Source organism: Carcharhinus amblyrhynchos, chromosome 31, assembly GCF_965287045.1.
Source record: "Carcharhinus amblyrhynchos chromosome 31, sCarAmb.v2.hapA, whole genome shotgun sequence".
NCBI lineage: Eukaryota > Metazoa > Chordata > Chondrichthyes > Carcharhiniformes > Carcharhinidae > Carcharhinus > Carcharhinus amblyrhynchos.
In genome coordinates, this window is record NC_137354.1 from 20,010,834 (window position 1) to 20,032,849 (window position 22,016).

General features: G+C 46.4%; 3 protein-coding genes across 5 annotated transcripts in view; 1 reads left to right on the forward strand and 2 right to left on the reverse strand.

Moving 5' to 3' along the window:
* sec31b (SEC31 homolog B, COPII coat complex component) overlaps nt 1-3,490 on the reverse strand; it is a 90,876-nt gene extending 87,386 nt beyond the window's left edge. For 2 of the 3 annotated variants that reach the window (XM_080215901.1, XM_080215899.1), the window contains exon 1: nt 3,390-3,490. The gene's annotated coding sequence lies outside the window, so the exon portion shown is untranslated. The remainder of the gene's footprint in view (nt 1-3,389) is intronic. The other variant, XM_080215900.1, reaches the window with a different exon arrangement.
* A 2,784-nt stretch (nt 3,491-6,274) lies between these two features.
* On the reverse strand, nt 6,275-16,282 carry ndufb8 (NADH:ubiquinone oxidoreductase subunit B8). Its single transcript, XM_080215745.1, has 5 exons — nt 16,147-16,282; nt 12,052-12,178; nt 10,573-10,672; nt 9,916-10,071; nt 6,275-6,477 (listed from the first exon to the last, which is right to left on the reverse strand). The coding sequence occupies exons 1-5, from the start codon at nt 16,235-16,237 to the stop codon at nt 6,385-6,387; spliced, it is 567 nt and encodes a 188-aa protein (XP_080071871.1). The 5' UTR covers nt 16,238-16,282; the 3' UTR covers nt 6,275-6,384.
* Nucleotides 16,283-17,169: 887 nt separating this feature from the next.
* The window catches only part of hif1an (hypoxia inducible factor 1 subunit alpha inhibitor), a 57,128-nt gene continuing 52,281 nt past the window's right edge, over nt 17,170-22,016 (forward strand). The window contains exon 1 of the mRNA XM_080215567.1: nt 17,170-17,350. Coding sequence (XP_080071693.1) covers nt 17,216-17,350 — 135 coding nt within the window. The 5' untranslated portion in view covers nt 17,170-17,215. The remainder of the gene's footprint in view (nt 17,351-22,016) is intronic.

The following is a 22,016-nucleotide window of genomic DNA, read 5'->3' on the forward strand; positions in this document are numbered from 1 at the left end:
CGTGGTAGAGAATTCCACAGGCTTACAACTCTCTGGATGAAGAAATTTCTCATCTCCGTCCTAAATGGTTTACTCTTTATCCACAGACTGTGATCCCTGGTTCTGGACACACCACCACTGGGAACAACACACACAGTAGTCAATCCCTCTTAGCCTCCCTCCCAAACACACAGGTCAGTCAGCCAGTGGGAAGGTGCGGCAGTTCTATCAGCCCAGACTGCAACTGTGGTGCTGCATTTGACATCAATCAGCAGTGCCAAGATCAAATCCAGTAAAAAGATTCAATGGGAGAAGAATAAAGCAGGGGAGGAGGAAATCAGTGATTCATATGTCAAACTTGTTCACCCTGTTGGTGATGGACGGGACTCTCCTAACTGACTCAGAGGGAGGGAGTGTAGCTTAACAGTCAAGCAGAGCAGGAGCAGAACTGGACATCCCCTGTGTCTTGGTATGAGATGCAGTCTCAGAAGTGGGGGAGGCTGCAATCCCACTTGCTGTCTCTGCCACACCATTTGGGAACATCTGTTTCAAATCCAACTGACAGCACAAACTGGGCCTGTTTAATGTCTCACCTGAAATATGTCCCTCCAACAATGCAACTCACCCTCAGCACTGCACTGGAACATCTGCCAGATTTTTACGCTACACGGATCAAAAAATAGCGTTAAACGAGAAGCAACACTGAAAGAATCACAGAAAATGATCAACGTCTGTGGTGTAATCAACTTCTATTTTTTGGCAATCATGTTACCTTACAGGGCAGCATGGTGGCACAGTGGTTAGCACTGCTGCCTCACCACGCCAGGGACCCAGGTTCAAGTCCAGCCTCAGATCACTGTCTGTGTAGAGTTTGCATTTTCTCCCTGTGTTTGTATGGGTTTCCTCTGGGTGTTCCAGTTTCCTCCCACACTTCAAAGATGTGCGAGTTAGGTTGACTGGCCATGCTAAAATTGACCCTAGTGTCAGGAGGATTATTAGCAGGGTAAATGTGTTCGGTTACGGGAATAAGGCCTGGGTGAGATTGTGCTTGGTACAGACTCGATGGGCCAAATGGTCTCTTTCTGTACTGGAGGGATTCTATGAAAATTTTGAATTAAGCAATTCAAATAAAACAAATTATTGTTTGCTAAAAATAACCAAATTAACCAATACTTCAAACTATACATTGTTGGATTGAAAGTAGGATATTTACTTCATACTTTGCATACATTACACCTTCTGAAGGGCAATTAGGGGTGGGTAATAAATGTTGGTCGAGCCATCAACACCCAAATTCTACGGAATAATTTTTAGAACTTTATTTTTCTAACTGCCCAGCAGTTAGAATGCCCAAGAGCATCAACCTCATCTGACAGCTCAAAGCATCGAGCTGAAATCCCTAATAGTTAGGGACAGTATCCCAATAAGTCAGCAACACAAAGCATCTAAGATGAGAGCAAATTACTATGGATGCTGGAATCTGAAACAAAGAGAAAATGCTGGAAAATCTCAGCAGGCCTGAGAGAGAATAGAGCCAATGTTTCAAGTCTGATGACTCCAAATTCTGTTCCCTCGGGAGGTTAGGAGGGAGATACAGTATGGGGATGATTGAGGGAGCAAAGGAATTGCAATGGGATCACAGAAAACATCTCGGGTGTGTGTGCGCGCGCGAGTGGAAAATGTATGGACCCTAGGGGAAACAAGAGGGCACAGCTACAAGTGTCTATGAATGAGGTTATGGGTACATAAATTTTAGACACCATCACCAGAAACAAGCACAGAAAGTGTACATCAATACTGTCTCAAATGGGAAAGATGGCACATGGGGCTTTTAGGAAAGTCTAATGACAAGCCATCAACATAAAACAATAACTCCCTTTCTATCTCCACACATGCTGAGTGTTTCCAGACCACTATGGCCTCTCTCAAGATCAGAAAAGGTTGCAAAAACATTTTGTGATCAACTCAATTGTTTTGAAATGTTGCCAAAGTTTGCACAAATCAAAGTTCCACGAGCAGCAATATAACTGATAAGATTGTTCGATTTTGGAGCTGATTTAGGATGGTCTAAATACCAAGAGAATATCCAGTTCTTCATCAAATAGCGTTATATCACATGTTACATTCAAATGAAAGGGCAGATGGGGCCGCAACATCAAGCCTCATCTGAGAAACGGCACCTCCAAGCGTGCAGCACTCCCTCAGTGCCACACAAGACTATGTATATTTTTGTGTCTCTGGGATGACACTTGAATCAAGAGCATTCAAACACAGAAATAGGAGTGTTGCCCAATGAGTTAAAGACTGACATTCTTGAAGGTGAGTCTTAAAGGAAGAGAGAGGCAGAGCAAGTACATTTCAAAGTTTGGTGCCCAGGCAGCCAACAATCACAGACCACAATCAGTAAGGACAGATCTGTTTTTGTCTGTATAGCACGCAAGAAACAATACTTCTTACTGTGACAATAATGAATCAAATCAGCAGAAGGCACATTTGCTAGGCAGCATGGGGTGTAGAGTCATAGAATCCCTACAGTGCAGAAGGAGACCATTCAGTCCATTGAGCCTGCACCAACAACAATCCCACCCAGGCCTTATCCCCATAACCCTATGTATTTGCCCTGCTAATCCCCTGAGAATTTGGCAAATCCAATCCATCTAACCCACACATCTTTGGACTGTGGAACGAAAACAGAGAGAACCCACAGACGTGGGAAGAATGTGCAAACCCCACACAGACAGTGATCTGAGGTTGGAATTGAACCTGGGTCCCTGACACTGTGACGCAGCAGTGCTAAAAGGTGACACAGGGGAAGCAGGAGAAGGGCCAGAGAAACAGGAGAGTTTGGGGTGGAGCAAAGTTTAAATAAAGGTTTAAATTCCTGAGGATGAGAGAATTTGAAATCAGGGACAGTGGGATTATCAGCAGCCAAGTAGATTGGCAAGGGAAGGGGTGGGTGAGCAGGACCTGCTGCGGTGTGGGATGGCAAGACAGGCAACAAGTGACTGGGGTGAGCTGCAGATTACAGGAGGGTGGTGAGTGGAAGCTGCAGTAAGTGGGTATCAGTAACTGAGGGGCCCAATTACTGGGGCAAAAGTTGTCCCAGGCAGGTAGAGGCTGCAGACTGGGAGATAAATGGGGGGGGGGGGCGTAAAGGGGGAAGGAAAGTTGGTAGAGGGGATAAAGGGGTGGTTAAGGGGGCGCAGGGGAGGGGGAGAACAGCGGGAGGGGGGGTATACATGGTAAAGGATCCTAACCGCCCCTTTGCTGTCTCAGAGAAGCTGCTTCAGTCCAACCCCCAGGCCTGGCAGCTCCAGGCCCAGCCGCCCGCACACCCGCAGTGTGGGCAGAGGCACACACCCCCTCCGGTCCCAGGCCCACTCCTCAGGCTCCATCTCGTCACTGCTTACCGTCCGAGAACGCTGCCGTTAATCCCCCTCCCCCCCGCTCCAGGCGGGCCCGCCACCAAAATCTCTCCCTCAGGCTGGAAGCGCCGCGACGTGGCAACTGCGCCGGCGCCAACTCCCGGGGCAGACACACATGCCCAAGTGGGCGGAGCAAAAGGCCGGGGCGTAGTCGCCATCTTTGTAAAGACGGGAGTTAGGACGAGAGAGGCCATCTTTGTGAAGGAGCATCTGACAGCGAAGGCCCGTTGAGTCTGATATCTTGGTGAAGGAGCAGGCGAGAGCGTGCCCCTGGTGAGTCCGCCATCTTGGTAAACAGCCGGCGGGAGACATCAGGTGCGTTAGCCACCTGATGTCATGTGTACGCCATCTTGGTAAAGGAACCGGGGCGCCTGAGATCCCGCATTCATTGCTGTTAATAGTGGTCCGCCATCTTAGTACAGGATGAAGAATTCGCCACAGGGAATTAACAATACAACCAAAACACAGGAACGGGCAAAGGGATAGAGGATTACGATGCTAGATTCAGATGAGTGAAAATGGGGGGGGAAGCAATATAAAGTAGCATGCGCTGGTTGGGCCAGAACATCCTTTGCAGGGTGAACAACTTTGAGTGGAAGAAAATAAGGAAAACTTAGTCAAGGGAGGGCATATGTTACTGACTTGCATCTCGAGAGCAGGGCTTGGCGGGGGGCACTGGGTCGCTGTGGCATTGACTGCACGCAGAGTACGCAACACTCTCCAATGGTGATGATGCTGGCCACTTGGACCGAAGAAACCCTAGATCAACACTACCATATCAATCATTTAATGCACAGGCAGAAACGATATCTGCTGTCAAAATTCAGGATGAAATGCACCCCTGAAAGGCCTGATGCAAGATTTTGGGGCTAAAGGGATCAAAGGGGAGGGGGAATCAGGATATTGAATTTCATGGTCAACTATGTTCAAAATGAATAGCGGAGTAGGCTCAAAGAGCCACATGGCCAAATCCTGAAACAACCTAATGCTTTGTCTATTATCTCAACCCAATCTTTTCTATATTCCTTACTACCTTGGTGATCTTTCGTTATCAGCAGACAAAGATGTTGATGCCTAGGTCAACATTTTTATTACCCATTTGTAATTGCCCTTGAGAATGTGATACCTGCCCCTTCACAGCAATGTTAGAGGGAATTCAGAATTTTGACCCAGTGACTATGAAGTCAAGATGGTGAGTGGTTTGGAGGGGAACTTACAGGTAACATTCCCAGGTAGCCGCTGCTCTTGTCCTCTAGGTGGTAGAAGTCGCAAGTTTGGAAGACATTGGCTAAGGAGCCTTGGTGCATTCCTGGAGTGCATCATGTAGATAGTACACTGCCACTGTGTCAGTGTTGGAGGGAGTGAATGTTTGTTGGTGAGGTGCCAATCAAGCAAGCTGCTGTCCTAAGTTTCTTGAATGTTGTTGTTCATCCAGGCATTCCATCACACTCCTAATGTATTTTTAGTAGATACTGTATAGAGTTTGGGGAATCAGGAAGTAAATTATTCTCCATTGAATTCCCTGCCTTTGACCTGCTCTTGTACTTAAAAAGCTAGTCCAGTTCAGTTTCTGGTCAACGTTGATTGTGGGGAATTCAGTGATAATAATACCATTGTATGCCTAGGGGAGTTGGTTGAATTTTCTCTTGTTGGAGATAATCATTGCCTGGTAACAATCTATTGGCTCAACACAAGATAATCCCAGATTAACAGCACAGTGCATGTATTGCTTCATTTTACATCACAACAAAAACTTGGACAAATGTAGTGCCTTTAACATAAAACATCCCAAGGTTCATCACAGGATCAATATCAAACAGAATTTAATACCTGAGCCACATAAGGAGACAGGACAAATGGCAGCATGGTGGAACAGTGCGCCTCAGTGCCAGGGACCCGGGTTCAATTCCAGCCTTGTGTTACTATCTGTGTGGAGTTTGCATGTTCTGCATGGATTTCAACCAGATGCTCCAGTTTCCTCCCACAGTCTCAGATGTACAGGTTAGGTTCATTGGACGTGCAAAAATTGTCCCTTTATGGCAGGGGATTAGCTGGGTAAAAATTTGGGGTTACGGGGATAGGTCTGGGTGGGATTGTTGTGGGTGTGGGTTCAATGGGCCGAATCGCCTCCTCCTGTACTGTAACGATTCTATTCTATGTCCAAAGTCTTGGTCAAAGAGATAGGATTTAAGGAGCATATTAAAGGAGAGAGAGATTTACGGAAGTAACTGAAGAGTTTTGGGCTAAAGGTAAAAGCATGGTTGCTAATGGTGAAGCAATTGTGAAAATAGAGTTGACACCACGCTCTTGAGCTTTCTATAAAGATTTACTGGCTGAAATATCAAATTAAAAAGAAACAATTGACAAACCATCAGCAACCATGCCTTCAGCATCCTCAACCCAAAGCTCTTAATTCCCTCCATAAATCTCTGTTTAATACACGTCAATCCTACCTGTTTGACCAAGACTTTGGTCATAGAATAAGATCACTACAGTACAGGAGGAGGCTATTCAGCCCACCTAACCTGCACTGACAATAATCCCACCCAGGCCCTATCCCCGAAACCCCACATATTTACCCTGCTAATCCCCTAAGGGGCAATTTAGCATGGCCAATCCATCTAACCCGCATATCTTTGGACTGTGGGAGGAAACTGGAGCACCCAGAGGAAACCCACGCAGACAGAGGGACAACGTGTAAACTCCACACCCAAGGCTGGGATTGAACCCGGGTCCCTGGCACTGTGAGCAGCAGTGCTAACCACTGTGCCATGGATAGTGTTGTCTATCCCTTTGGTCCACCATATCTGTTGGCAAAATACTCCAATAACATAGTTAATTTTTATTTTCCATAAATAGGATGGCAGTCATTTGATTAATATTGTTATTTATTATTCAGACATTAAAAATTATTCACTGTACAGAATCAGAGACCATTTCCAAAATGATCTGCACCCTACAATCAGACAAGGAAAATGGGTCATATTTTATAATTGTGCACTTCAGGCTGTTCCTTGTCAGGTTCTCCTCCATGCTCCAGGTATAGGTTGTTGTAGGGATATTGTTTAGGAGCCTGCAAAAGATAACTGATGATTAAATTTCAGTCAAGACAATTTACCACACTCCAATGCCTTTGGGTATTTTTTCTCCCTCTCTTCCTGAAGATATTTATCCTCTGGCTCCTCTCCCGACTCACAGGTGACCCTCGGCAGTGAGTGCTGGTAAACTATTCAACTGGTAGGGATGTGACACACCACCACCCTGTCCTTACTCAATGTCAACACACTTACACTTCCAGTGGGAAGATATCTAATAATGGAATGCTCCCGCGTCAGACCAACTTGCACTTATACAATACCTTCAATATTGACCATTCCCCAAAGCACTTGAGCAAAGCATAAGACCATAAGATATAGGAGCAGTAATAAGCCATTTGGCCCATTGAGTCTGCTCTACCATTCAATCATAGCTGATAAGTTTCTCAACCCCATTCTCCCGTCTTTTCCTCATAACCTTTGATCCCCTTACCAATCAAGAACCTATCTTAGTTTTAAATACATTCAATGACCTAGCCTCCACTGCCTTCTGTGGCAACGAGTTCCACAGATTCACCACCCTCTGGCTGAAGAAAATCCTCATCTCGGTTCTACAGGGTCGTCACTTCACTCTGAGGATTTTTGGATTTTAGTCTCTCCTACTAATGGAAACATCTTCTGTCCACCCTATCTAGGCCTATCAGTATTCTGTAAGTTTCAATGATATCCCCCCCTTATCCTTCTAAACTCTATCGTGTTAAGACCCAGAGTCCACAAATGCTCCTCAGACGTCAAGCCTTTCATTCCCGGGATCATTCTCGTGAATCTTCTCTGGAGCCTCTCCAGGATCAGCACATCCTTCCTTGGATACAAGGCCCAAAATTGCTCACAATATTCCAAAAGATGGGGCCCAGCCAAAGGAGGAGATATTGAGAGGGGCGAGTCAAAGATTTGGGATTCAGTAGAGCACCTTAAATGATGTGCAGGAGTGGAAATGTTTTGGGAAACAATTCCAGAATCTACGGGAGCCAACGGTGGAGCTTTGAATTAAGGCATGCAAATTTGGAGAAATGCAAAACTGTAGGGCTGGAGGAGGTTGTAGAGAGGGGGAGAAACAAAGCTGTGAGGTGATTTAAATATGGGGATGAGAATTTTTTTTAAATTACACATATTAGGGGGCTAGAAGCAACGTGGATCACCAAGAAAGATGATGGATTAAAGAATGGGGTTTGATGCAAGATGGAGACCACAGAATGTGAGGACAGCATTGGAATAATCAGTCAGGAGGTGACAAATGGCATGAGGAGAGTTTCAGAAGTAGGTGGGCTAAATCCCAGGTGCAGGCAGATGGTTGGAGATGTAAGTGGGCAGTCTTCATTGGTGAGAGAAACGAGGGTAGAAACTCAGCTTGGGGGTCAAATATGATGCCACAGTTGAAAAGTCTTGTTGAATAAGAGACAGTGACCAAGGTGGGAGAAACTGAATTGATCACGAGGTTAGAGTTTGAAGACTGAATGCAATGGTTTTTCTCTCTCCAGTGTTTAATTGGATTGTTCATCATTTAGGAGAAAGGCATTGAAAGGACAGAGACAAGAATGAAAGGAGATCTCATAGAAACATAAAATCCTGATGGGACTAGACAGGCTAGATGCAGGAGAATGTTCTCATTATTGGGGAAATCCCAGAACTAGGGGTCACAATCTCAAAATAAGGGATAAGCCAATCAGGACTGAGATGAGGAAGAACTTCTTCATTCAAAGAGTGGTAAACCTGTGGAATTCCCTACCATAGAAACCTGCTGGGGCCAGTTCATTAGATATGTTCAAGAGGGAGCTGGACATAGCCTTTAAGGCTAAAGGGATCAAAGGATAGGAAGAGAAAGAGGGAGTGAGATATTGAGAGTGCACGATCAACCATTATGTTTAATGGTGGTACAAGCTCGGAAGGCCGAATGGCCTACTCCTGCACGTTGTTTATTTGTTTTGAGTCTGTGAGAAAGTAGAGCTGGATACCTCAGGGTACATTTAGAATCTGACCCAGTGTTCTCAAAGAGACACTTTACAACCCTCTGGACTCAAATTGATTTTACATCTCCTCTTGACAGATCTTCTGTTGTTTGATTTGTCCCATTGCCATCTCCTTTTGCGATGTACCATCAGCTCTTGTGTGGTTTGCCAATGAGGTCATGATGGGCCAAATGGCTTCCTTCTGCACCGTAACAATTCTGCAATTTAATCTCCCTTGCCTGCCACCCCATCCCATATTTCTGTAGTTGCTTAAGGCCTGCCACATCTCAAATCTTTACCAAGTTCTGCTGAACGTTCATTGACCTGAAATCCAATTTTACCAATGGAGTCAGAGCAGTTTTTTGGGGGGGTTTTTCTGCACTTGTTTTCTGTAAATCTAAAGAAAATTTATAATAAATTCCCCTAATTTGACATTTAATAACTGATGAGGAATGCAAATGCTGAATCTCACAATTAGAGCACTTAATGGATATTTGATGTGGAGATGCCAGTGTCAGACTGGGGTGGGCACAGTAAGAAGTCTCACAACATCAGGTTAAAGTTTGACAAGTTTATTTGGAACCATGAGCTTTCAGATCGCTGCTCTTTCATCAGAGGAGTGGTGGGTTGGGTTTCACAAACATGGTATATTTAGACATAGACACAATTGCAAGATAATGGTTAGAATGCACGTCTTTTCAGGCAATCAAGTCTCAACAGGTGCAGACAATGCAAGTGGAGAGAGAGGGATAATCACAGGTTAAAGAGGTGTGAATTGTCTCAGGCCAGGACAGTCAGTAGGAACCTGCAAGCCCTGGCTAACTGTCTCTCCACTTGCATTGTCTGTACCTGTAAAGACTTGATTACCTGAAAAGACTTGCATTCCAACCATTATCTTGCAATTGTGTCTGTGTCTATATATGCCAAATTGTGAAACCCAACTCTCCACTCAACTTGAAGGAGCAGGACTCCAAAAGCTTGTGATGCCAAATAAATCTGTTGGACTTTGACTTGGTGTTATGAGACTTCTTACTGGAATGAATACTTGTTAGATATTCACAGGTGCATATGTTGCAGGGTTTATCTTGCTCACCAATCTGAAATCTACAGTGTTTATCACCTATTCCAAAAGACAATTTCCAAAGGAGAATGGCATCTTATAACAATATACTAATTAATTAATTTTGATGTTTGTATATCCATGCTGTTTCTCTCCACAAATGCTGCCAGGCCTGGCAAGTATTTTTAGTTTTTATCTCAGATTTCCAGTCATCCGCAGTTATTTTACTTGAGTGTGACTGAGAGGTGCACTGTGTTCAACTAAACACATATCACAAAATGGAAAATTATCTGGGGCAGTGCAGTTTTTAAAAAAAAAGGGGATTTCAAAAGGGCACTGACTGTGGTAACATTGATACGACAGAATTAGGTAAGAGATTAACTCGGCATACATTTAGAATTAAAACTTACCACAGGCTGATATGAAGGAAATACCTCCCCAACGAAAAACAGAAACAGCATCAATCCTACAAAGCCACCCAAGGTTTTGACCATGGTACTCCAGTCCACAGGACTTGGAGAGGTGTCCACACGATTCCGAATAAACATGTCAAAATCCCAGTGCATCTGGAAAAAGCAATTTTTAAAAATGTTAATGTTATGTTTAAAACAGAATTTAGGACAGAGTACATCTAATGTGGCATCTCATCGAATGATCCAAGTGTGTCAAATATCTCATACAAATAAAATTATTTTGTAAAGTGGGTAAAATATTGCTTGCCACTGTACCACCCTCCTTAACCAATCTCAACTAGGACAAGCATATATTCCAATCATCTTGGTACCACATATTAGGGACAGAAGTATTAAAGATATTCCCAATGTATGTTTGGTGTCCAATGTCCCTTGCTTGAAACTGAACAAGTTTACACTGAAACAGGATTTGCTTTAACTATGATGCTGTTGTGAAGTTGGACAGAAAATATATTTTTGATTTACTTTTAGATCATTTTTGTTAACCGGAAAATGATTTTAAATTGGAGAAATGGTTTTCAGACGTTTTCAATACTTTAGCTAGGAAGCCACCCTGTCAGGCCTGTTACATTGGCCCTCAGCATCACTGCTTACCGGTTCACCCCAATTACGTCGCAGGTCAGGTTCGTCCCAGGCGTACCATGGATCTCGCTCTTGTTGCGACCGGTCCGGTAGTTTTGGGTAGTCACCAAATCTGTCACGAGGAAAGCAAACTTTCAGCTTTACTCAAGATTTTACACTCCAGACCCCAGTGTGACTCCAGAAAACAGAGAAAGGAAGGCATGAGCTAGTTTATGTTAAAATAAACGTGGTAATGGATGCTTATTCTCCAGGGTAATAATTTTTTCTGGTATTTGGACCTCTACAAAGTTTTGGTTTGAAGGTCTGTGAATTTCTTACTTTATTTTTCACATCGATATTTTTCATTGACACCGAGTCTAAACAGAGAAGTCACATCAAATTCAGTTAAACATGATATTTATCTGCTGCACAGATCCATTGTTATTCAGTTCAATAAACATTGTACTCCATGAGACATGTCCTCTGCATGTCAGCAGAAATGCAAATACTCAGCACAAATAATACTGAGCACAAATAATCTTGTTTCAAAAGGCTGTGTTGGTATCTTCTAGCATTTGCTACAGGCAAAAGTCACTCATCACACTACCTTTCCACTCCCTTCCAACCTGTGAAGAGCTTTTTCCACCCTCTGCCACTTGTCTGATCGATTTCCACTTTCTCCACTTTTTTTATTTACCTCCCACATGCAGCTCTCCCATCATTGCTTTGACAGTGTGTTTCCGATCCTCTTTCAAAAAGTCACCCCCCTCTTCTGTACATTCCCTTTTCCCCCACGCGTGCATTTCACATAAAACTGCTAGTTTGCCAAAAATAAAATACCAGATTCACAAATGTCCTTCATGGAAGGAAAACTATCATCCTTACCCCATCTGGCCTTTATCTAACTCCAGATCCACAGAAATGTGATTGTCCCTTAAGTGCTGTCTGAAATTTCCGAGCAACCCATCCAATTGTATTAAGGAATGTGGCTCACTACCACTTTCTCAAGGACAATTAGGGATGGGCGATACATGTTGGCCTTACCAGTGAAACCCACATCGCAGAACAGAGTAGGTATTGCCCAGGAACACGTATTTATCATGATGTCTTTGTAAACTATATACCAATTATTTCAAGTCATGAATAGCCAAAGGGAAACCTCACAGACATGGAAACACATCCACTACATCTCAGCTATTGTTTGAAATGCACTGTAGAAATATTCTTTCCCAATGTAACACAGCTTGGTATGGCTACTGCTCTGACCAAGACCGCAAGAAACTACAAAGGATTGTGAACGTAGCCCAATCTCACCTTCTCCTTTCCTTCTGTATGAACGGTATGCTTTGTCTGCAAGAATTTGTGACAATAATAAATCAAAACAATTAAAGCCAGGAACTAAACTTTTTGCAGTTTCTCTTAGATTTTCTTCTCCCAATATGTGAAATTTTGGCACACCTCTGATTTCTGTTATCCAATATAATAAAATCCGTTTTGCAGAAATAAACTCACCCCATTCCATCATCAGGATATGGTTCATAATCTTCCACCCTCATATTATACTTTTTCGCTGCTCTTTCTCTTTCCTCCATTGTTCTGGGATACGGACCAGGCAGCATGTCCCTAGAAATACCGGAGGCTGTGAAGCAAAATCCAAAGCATCAGCAAAAATAATTTGGAGTTAACCTTTCACATTTTTAAATAAAAAAGTTTCTGCCACTCCTGTCCGGGAAACAGAGCGCTAGTCAGTTTATGGCAAGTGCAGACAAAGCCACAGGGGCAGGAAGGCAACAGCTTTCTGCCCACACTTATTAGTAGCCATGATGTGGAGTTGCAGGTTTTGGACTGGGGTAGGCACAGTAAGTAGACTCACAACACTAGGTTAAAGTCCAACAGGTTTATTTGGTAGCACGAGCTTTCGGAACATTACCCCTGCATCAGGTGAGTCAACCTGTTGAAGGGGCAATCCTCCAAAAGCTCGAGCCAGCAAATAAGCCTGTTGAACTTTAACCTGGTGTTGAGAGACTACTTACCACACTTATTGGTTCTGTCCATCATGCTCCTTAGATCCCTCCCTTGTCAAAATTGGGTTCATTTTGTTGAAGAACTGAGGCGAAGGGCCAAGGCTGTCAACATTCACGCTTAGCCCACCACTGTCTGAGGCCAAACCAAATCTTTTGAAATCTTGATATCACATCTGACTTCGAGCTGAGTTTTCTACCTCAAATCCTCTCCACTTACATAATGAGGAGTTTGGATCACATCCGGGCTTCTGAGCCAGAAGCTCCAGAATAAAATCCCTAGAAAGCCATTCAGCCCATTGATCTGTACTGACTCTCCGATAGAACAACGTACCCAAGCCCACCCCTTCCCATCCTATCCCATTTATGCATTATCCCATAAATGCAACTTCATGCATTTATTTCATGCATCCTCCAACACATCTTGGGACACTAAGGTGCACCTTTGCACAGCTAATCCTCCTAACCTACACATCTTTGGAATTAAGAGGAAATCCGAACACCCTGGGGAAACCCACACAGATATGGGAAGAACGTGCAAACTCCACACCGACAGTCACCCAAGGCTGGAATCGAACCCAGGTCCCTGGCACTGTGAGGCAGCAGTGCCCACAACTGCGCCACCGGATTTCATAGAATTGCGACAGTGCAGAAGGAGACCATTCGGCCCATCAAGTCTTGGTATGGCTACTGCTCTGACCAATCACAATCCCACCAATCTATCTCTATAATCCTGTGCATTTACCCTCGTTAGTCCCCATGACACTAAGGGGCAATTTAGCCTGGCCAATCCACCTAACCAGCACACTTTTGGAATGTAAGAGGAAACCGAAGCACCTGGAGGGAACCCACGCAGACACAGACAGAATATGCAAACTCCACATGGACAGCCACCCAAGCCAGGAATCGAACCCAGGTCCCTGGCACTGTGAGGCAGCAGTGCTAACCCCTGTGCTGCCCTAAACTTTTCGTATTATTTTTAGTTTGATTCTAAAAATTCCAGGAGTTGATGGCCAAAGCGGTTGAGACAACATGCAATTCCTTCCAATGTAGGCAGATAGTAAGGGTGGACGAGATTAATGGTCAGCCAAGTGATGGAAAGAATGTCGCTGCCTCTCCCATGATTATCCACAGCTCCAGACTATAACTTGCATGTCAAAGCATACGTTGCTGAGTGAACTGTAACACACCACCACCTATGTAACCCTCCCCCATCCTTACCTCACTCCCCTGCTGTCACCTCTTTTACCTAAAGATGAGACTTTTCCAAAGCTTTCCTGTCCACCTTACGTACTACGCCCACTGTAAACTTCAATTTAACCAACACCACTGCCAGCATCCTATGTCACACCAGCTTCTGTTCCTCCATCTCTCCTATCCTCACTGATAAACACCAGCTCCCCAGACCACAATAACTCTAACTTAAAATTTTCATTCTTTAAATCACCTCATGACCTCACCTTCTCATCTTGGTAACTTCCCTCTAGCTTTACAGCTCGCACGACCTTTCTGTTCTACTGTCTCTCTTGCATTCCAGTCCAGTTCCCCAGACCCTCCTCCTTACTCCCATAGCAGCAGTGCCTCAGGTTGCCTTGGCTCCATGATTAGTCAACACCCGAATGTGTGGTAAAGCAGAAGATTCTTCGATGTGCACATAAAGTATTGTAATCTGAAGGGGCCAAGAGCTGGAAAAGTTGGATCAAGCTGAATAGCTCCTTTTCAGCCAGCTCAAGCATGGCTTGCTGAATAGCCTTTGACTGCTGTAAAGTTTAGTGTTTCTATAACCTGAAATTCCCTTTCTCATCACCTCGGCCTCTGCATGCCTTTACGACTTTCCTAAAAGGCAACATTCATATCTCCCTTTTTGGTTCATAGAAACTTACAGCACAGAAAGAGGCCCTTCGGCCCATCGAGCCTGCACCGACCACAATCCCACCCAGGCCCTACCCCCATACTCCTACACATTTACCCTCTAATTCCTCAAACCTATGCATCTCAGGACACTAAGGTCAATTTAGCACGGCCAATCAACCTAACCCACACATCTTTGGCCTGCGGGAGGAAACTGAAGTACCTGGAGGAAACCCACGCAGACAGGAGAATGTGCAAACTCCAAACAGACAGTGACCCAACTCGGGAATCAAACCCAGGTCCCTGGAGCTGTGAAGCAGCAGTGCTAACCACTGTGCTACCGTGCCGCCCACTTTCCTTTCTTTATTTTCTTTGATTGCAGTTCTGGAAAATATTCAAAACTACATCAGCGTTAAAGGGGGCATCATGTTGCAGGTAGAAACACAGAAAATTCTGGAAGTAATCAGATCAGTCATCGATCTGAAACATTAACTCTGTAACTCTCTCCACACGTGCTGCCAGACCCACCGGGTATTTCAAACATTTTTGACCTTTGTTTCAGATTTCCAACATCCAAAGAATTTTGTTTTTAAATTGGTGCTGTTGGCACTCTGAGTAGCAGTTAGCACATCTTGGGACCTCCCTATCTTTTTTACATCCACCTGAACAGTGGCTCAGTTTAACCTCTCATCTGAAGGACAGTATTGTCAAATCAATGTCCTGCAAAAAGGGCTTACTTGACCCAAAACATTGTCTATTTTGCTCTCTACAGTTGCTGCATGTTTTTCCAACATTTTCTGCTTTTATTTCAGATCTCCAGCATCAACAATACTTTGCTTTTTATCGCTAAACCTGCCCTAACAACATTAGGTGCAGAAATTTGCACATTCTCCCCACGTCTGCTTGGGTTTCCTCCCACAGTCCAAAAATGTTCAGGTTAGGTGGAATGCCTACGCTAAATTGCTCCTTAGTGTCCCAAGATGTGCAGGTTAGGTGGATTAACCACGGGAAATGCACGGGATATTGGAGATAGACACGCTGGGGGGAGGGGGAGTTGCTGGGTAAGATGCCAAGTCACTGCAGACACGACGAGCTAAAGGGCCTCCCTCCTGGAGAGTAGGGATTCAATGATTCTAAATTACCTGTATTGGGGATTCAATGCACAGTCTTCTCACTGAGGCAAGAGTCTTACTGCTCTACTCAGCCAATTAACAATAAGAGATTTTAGGGACAAAACAGTGATTAGCACTGCTGTCTCACAGCATCCAAGTTCAATTCCCAGCTTGGGTGACTGTCTGTCTGTTGCTTGCACGTTCTCCTCACGTCTACGTGGGTTTCCTCCAGGTGTTCTGGTTTCTTCCCACCGTCTGAAAGTCACGCTAGTTAGGTGGATTGACCATACTAAATTCTCCCTCAGTGTACCCAAACAGGCGCCGGAGTATAGCGACTAGGGGATTTTCACAGTAATTTCACTGCAGTGTTAATGTGACACAAATCAATAAACTTTAAAAACTTTAGCTAATTTTGCAAACTCCTCACTGAAAACACGGCTGGTCTCCACCACTTGCCCCAGTTTGCAGGCAGAGCAGTGTCTGAGTCTGATGCCGAAATCCCTGTGTCTGACCCCTAACCCCACTGTCCCCCATCTCCAAGGTTACTGCACCGACGCTGACACCCACCTTGCCATCCCCCTTTAGTGTAGTTTATAAGGCACCGTGCAATCATGAGTACTCACCAGCCCTGACGGAGGCCGGAATCCCCTCGGGTTGCAGGCTCTTCCTTAAGCCTCTGCCCAAGGAACGAATCCAGCTCCCTCCCAGCGCCATGTCTCTCCGCCCCAGAGCGCAGGCGCGAAGCAAGAGTATGCCGGGATAGGACAAACAGGCTTCATTGCGCAGGCGCTGTTGGGGATGAGGAGATCCTCCGCGCCGGAGAGGGCGCTGCAGCGGGCGAGGGGGCGAAGCGGTCCTCCGGACCAACGGGGGGGGGGGGGAGGGGGCCGCAGTTCTCAATTTCCGATGGGGAGCGGGGAATGGGGGAATACAAAGCGGACTTCCACCTGGAGGGGGCGCGGCTCTGAGGTTCCGATGGGGGAGCTATTGCGGACGGACGAGGATGAAGGTGGTCCTCCAGGCCTGCGGGGGCGCTGCTCGCAGACTGAACTGGGGGGGGCGGAGTGGTCCTCCGGGCTGGAAGGGGCGCTGCTCTCAGATGCCGGTCGGGAGCTGGGGGGGCGTTGCCGTCGTCTGGACGGGAGGAGGCGCTGCGCTCAGGTTTCATTTGGGTGCTGGGAAGAGCGAAGCGGTCCTCCGGGCTGGAGGGGGCGCTGCTCTCAGGTTTCGGTCGGGAGCTGGGAAGGGCGAAGCGGTCCTCCGGACTGGAGGGGGCGCTGCTCTCAGGTTTTGGTCGGGAGCTGGGAATGGCGAAGCGGTCCTCCGGACTGGAGGGGGCGCTGCTCTCAGGTTTCGGTCGGGAGTTGGGAAGAGCGAAGCGGTCCTCCGGGCTGGAGGGGGCGCTGAACGCAGGTTTCGGTCGGGAGCTGGGAAGGACGAAGTGGTCCTCCGAGCTGGAGGGGACACTATTCCCAGGTTTCGGGTGCGGGACGGGGAGTGGGTAGGCGGTCCTCCGCTCCTGCAGGGGGCGCGGCCTGTGGCGGTCAGCCTGGTTGCCTCGGCGCCCAGTCCCCAAGCTAGTGAGCCGCGGCCGCAGTGATAGTGAGGGGGGTGAGTGAGCGGGGTGACTGAGGGGTGGGGGGAGGGGGAAATCTGTCCATCTTCACGGAGCACGGTGGGGTTGGAAAGGCCATGGCGGAGCCGAGTGGCGAGGAAGCGAGCCGGCAGTGGAGCCCGGTCCAGCTGAGGAACTACAGCTTCGCCACCAAGGACATCCCCAGGATGTCCCACAGCGATCCCCGGGCCGAGGCGCTGATAGACAATGAGGTAAATACCGTCCAGTCACATCCCACACTGTCCCAGAGAGAACCAGCACAGTGTTGTCCCAGAGAGAACCAGCACAGTGTTGTCCCAGAGAGAACCAGCACAGTGTTGTCCCAGAGAGAACCAGCACAGTGTTGTCCCAGAGAGAGAGAGAGAACCAGCACAGTGTTGTCCCAGAGAGAACCAGCACAGTGTTGTCCCAGAGAGAACCAGCACAGTGTTGTCCCAGAGAGAGAGAGAGAACCAGCACAGTGTTGTCCCAGAGAGAACCAGCACAGTGTTGTCCCAGAGAGAACCAGCACAGTGTTGTCCCAGAGAGAACCAGCACAGTGTTGTCCCAGAGAGAGAACCAGCACAGTGTTGTCCCAGAGAGAGAGAGAGAACCAGCACAGTGTTGTCCCAGAGAGAACCAGCACAGTGTTGTCCCAGAGAGAACCAGCACAGTGTTGTCCCAGAGAGAACCAGCACAGTGTTGTCCCAGAGAGAGAGAGAGAACCAGCACAGTGTTGTCCCAGAGAGAGAGAGAGAACCAGCACAGTGTTGTCCCAGAGAGAGAGAGAGAACCAGCACAGTGTTGTCCCAGAGAGAGAGAGAGAACCAGCACAGTGTTGTCCCAGAGAGAGAGAGAGAACCAGCACAGTGTTGTCCCAGAGAGAGAGAGAGAACCAGCACAGTGTTGTCCCGGAGAGAGAGAGAACCAGCACAGTGTTGTCCCGGAGAGAGAGAGAACCAGCATAGTGTAACTTCATCAGATTCTGAATACCATGTGCATTTCAAATATTAGAGGTTAAAAAGGGACCACATTTGGAACAAAAAATTGCTTCAGGAACAAATGATATTAATGGTATTATGAGGGATGCAGAGAAATTCATTGTACCCCCACCAGTTCTACCAATAGTTAAGCAGTTTTGTGTTGTTTTGCTGAACATTCTCGCAGCCGACCACCCGCGTATCCTAATTGTAGGATTTATGCCCACCTCACCTTCATATTGAGAGTTATCATCAGTGTTTACTCCATGACCTCTTGTGTCATACCCCACTTGAGATTTGAGCCCAAGCTGCGGGTGGCTCTCCTGCCTGTACTGCAGAATGCTTCGCCATCTCCTGGGTGAAAATTTAACTAGGACCCCCTTCTCCCCTTTCAGGTATTCTGAGCGTCATAAACATAGTCATAGAGGCCCAGTTTTTACCACTAAGCTAGTCCCAATTGCCCGTGTTTGACCTGTACCCCTCGATATCCATTGGCCTTGCTTGTCCATGCCACCTTTTTTAAACCCCTAATCTAGTCCCAGTTGCCCGCATTTGGCCCATACCCTTCTATGCCCATCTTACCCGTGTAACTGTCTAAATGCTTTTTAGAAGACAGAATTGTACCCGCCTCTACTACTACCTCTGGCAGCTCGTTCCAGACTCTCGCTACCCTCTGTGTGAAAAAATTGCCTCTCTGGACAATTTTGTATCTCTCTCCTCTCACAAACCTACCCCCTCTAGTTTTAGACTTCCCTACTTTTGGAAAAAGATGTTGACTATCTAACTGATCTGTGCCCTTCATTATTTTATAGACCTCTATAAGATCACCCCTCAGCCTCCGACGTTCCAGGGGAAAAAGGTCCCAGTCTATCCAGCCTCTCCTTATGACTCAATCCATCAAGTCCTGGCAGCATCCTAGTAAATCTTTTCTGCACTCTTTCTAGTTTAATAATATGCTTTCTATAATAGGGATTTAGGAGAGCTTTCTCTGCTGTCCAGATCAGTATTTATTTCGCAGCCAGCACCGTCAGGATGGATCATCTGCACTTCTGGTTCTATGTGGGGGTTTGCTGTGTGGGGATTGGCTGTTGCTTCTCCGAAATTACAACAGCGATCACACAGCAGAAAGTACTGAATTAGTTGGGTGGTACTGAGGGGGTGTCCTGAAGTCACAAAAGGTGCTATAGGAATGCAAGTCTTTCTTTCAGAAAAAGTGTTCCATATGTAACATACCCAATGTTAAAGCGGTTCTGGGCCCTTCACTCACAGTGAATTGTGCGTATGGTTTGTTAACCAGCCTGATGTGGCAGCCATTTCGCAGGATCATGCAAACAGCAGTGAGCAACCAATCAGTCTGTTTTTGGTGATAATCAAGTGAGGAAGGTTAGACCCTACAGAAAATTCCCCCCTACCCTGACCATCTTCCGTCAGTGGTCTTGAAACATCTGTGTTCACCTCAACCACCAGAGCAGGAGGCTGGCTTTTGAATTTCACGTTGCATTCACACACTAACACCTTGTGATTTGACGATTTGATTTATTATTGTCACGTGGAAAGTATTGTTTCTTGCATGCTATACAGACAAGGAATACCGTTCATAGAGAAGGAAAATAGAGGGTGCAGAATGTAGTGTTATAGTCATAGCTAGGGTGTAGAGGAAGATCAACTTAATATAAGGTAGGTCCATTCAAAAGTCTGATGGCAGCAGGGAAGAAGCTGTTCTTGAGTCGGTTGGTACGTGTGCTCAGACTTTTGTATCTTTTTCCCAACGGAAGAAGGTGGCAGAGAGCATGCGTGGGGTCTTTAATTATGCTGGCTGCTTTGCCGAGGTAGCGGGAAGCGTAGACAAGAATCAGTGGATGGGAGGCTGGTTTGCATGATGGATTGAGTACATTCACAACCTTTTGTAGTTTTTTGCAGTCTTGGTCAGTGCAGGAGCCATACCAAGCTGTGATACAACCAGGAAGAATGCTTTCTAAGGTGTATCTGTAAAAGTTGGAGGGAGTCATAGCTGACATGCCAAATTTCCTTAGCCTTCTAAGAAAGTAGAGACGTTGGTGGGCTTTCTTAACTATAGTTTTGGCATGGGGTGGACCAGGACAGATTGTTCCATGTCACGGTGCTCCCGCTGTGATGGAGCTATTAGCTGAAACGATGGAATGAGGACAGAGAGGGCCAGTGCTACGTCGCACAGCAAAGGACAATGTTATTCGGAAGAATCAGGCAACAGAGGGACAGCTGAAGAGATGGTCAGATTACATGCTCGACAGACTGGAGGGACTGATTGTGGACAAGTCCCCAGGACCGGATGGAATGCATCCAAGGGTTCTGAAAGAAATGGCGGAGGTGATAGTGGATGCCTTGGTGATTATTTTCCAAACGTCGCTGGATTCCGGGGAAGTGCCGGAAGATTGGAAAATGGCTAATGTTACGCTGTTGTTTAAGAAGGGTGGCAGGCAAAAGGCAGGGAATTATAGGCCGGTTAGTTTAATGTCTGTTGTAGGAAAAATGTTAGAATCCGTCATCAAGGAGAAAATAGCGAGGCATCTTGAGGAGAATTGTTTGGTAGAGCAGACGCAGCACGGTTTCGTTAAGGGGAAGTCGTGTCTGACGAATTTATTGGAGTTCTATGAGGATGTGTCTAGGGCGGTGGATAGAAGAGAGCTGGTGGTTGTGGTGTTTCTTGATTTTCAGAAGGCGTTTGACAAGGTGCCTCACAAGAGGTTATTACAGAAGGTCAGGGGGCATGGAGTTGGGGGTAGGGTGTTAGTGTGGATAGAGGATTGGCTGTCAAATAGGAGGCAGAGAGTGGGGGTCAATGGGTGCTATTCGGATTGGCGGTTGGTGACTCGTGGAGTGCTCCAGGGGTCGGTGCTGGGGCCTCAGCTATTTACCATTTATATAGATGATCTGGAGGAGGGAACCGAGTGTATGGTATCAAAATTTGCTGATGACACCAAGATTGGTGGAACGGCAAATTGCGCGGAGGGTGTGGAGAGTCTGCAGAAGGATCTAGATAGGCTGGGCGAATGGGCCAGGAACTGGCAAATGGAATTTAATGTTGGCCAATGTGAGGTTGTCCACTTTGGTAGGAATAATGGCAGGAAGGACTATTACTTACGTGGCAAAAAACTGCAGCATGCGACGGTGCAGAGGGACCTCGGGGTCCTTGTGCATGAGTCGCAAAAACCCAGCCTGCAGGTGCAGCAGGTGATCAGGAAGGCGAATGGGATGCTGGCCTTCGTAGCGAGGGGGATTGAATATAAAAGTAGGGCAGTCTTGCTGCAGCTGTATAGGGCACTGGTGAGGCCGCAGCTGGAGTACTGTGTAGTTTTGGTCGCCGCACTTACGCAAGGATATTTTGGCCTTGGAGGGAGTACAGAGGAGGTTTACTAGGCTGATTCCGGAGTTGAGGGGGTTGAACTATGAGGAGAGGCTGAATAAACTAGGCTTGTACTCGTTAGAGTTTAGAAGAATGAGGGGAAATCTCATTGAGACGTATAAGATGTTGAATGGGATGGATAGGATAGAGGTGGAGAGGCTCTTCCCGCTCAGAAAGGACAGTAGGACTAGAGGGCACAGCCTCAAGATAAAGGGGGGTGGTTTAGAACAGAGTTGAGGAGGAACTTCTTCACTCAAAAGGTGGTGAATCTCTAGAATTCTCTGCCTGTTGAAATGGTGGAGGCTGCCTCGCTGAATATTTTTAAGACGTGGGTTGATAGGTTTTTGATAAGCGAGGGGATTAAGGGTTATGGGGAGAGGGCGGGAATGTGGAACTGAGCCACGACAGATCAGCCATGATCTTATTGAATGGTGGGGCAGGCTCGAGGGGCTAGATGGCCTACTCCTGCTCCTATTTCTTATGTTCATATCCCAAGAGAAGAATTATACCATGCAGTGAGGTGTCAAAATCAGGTTT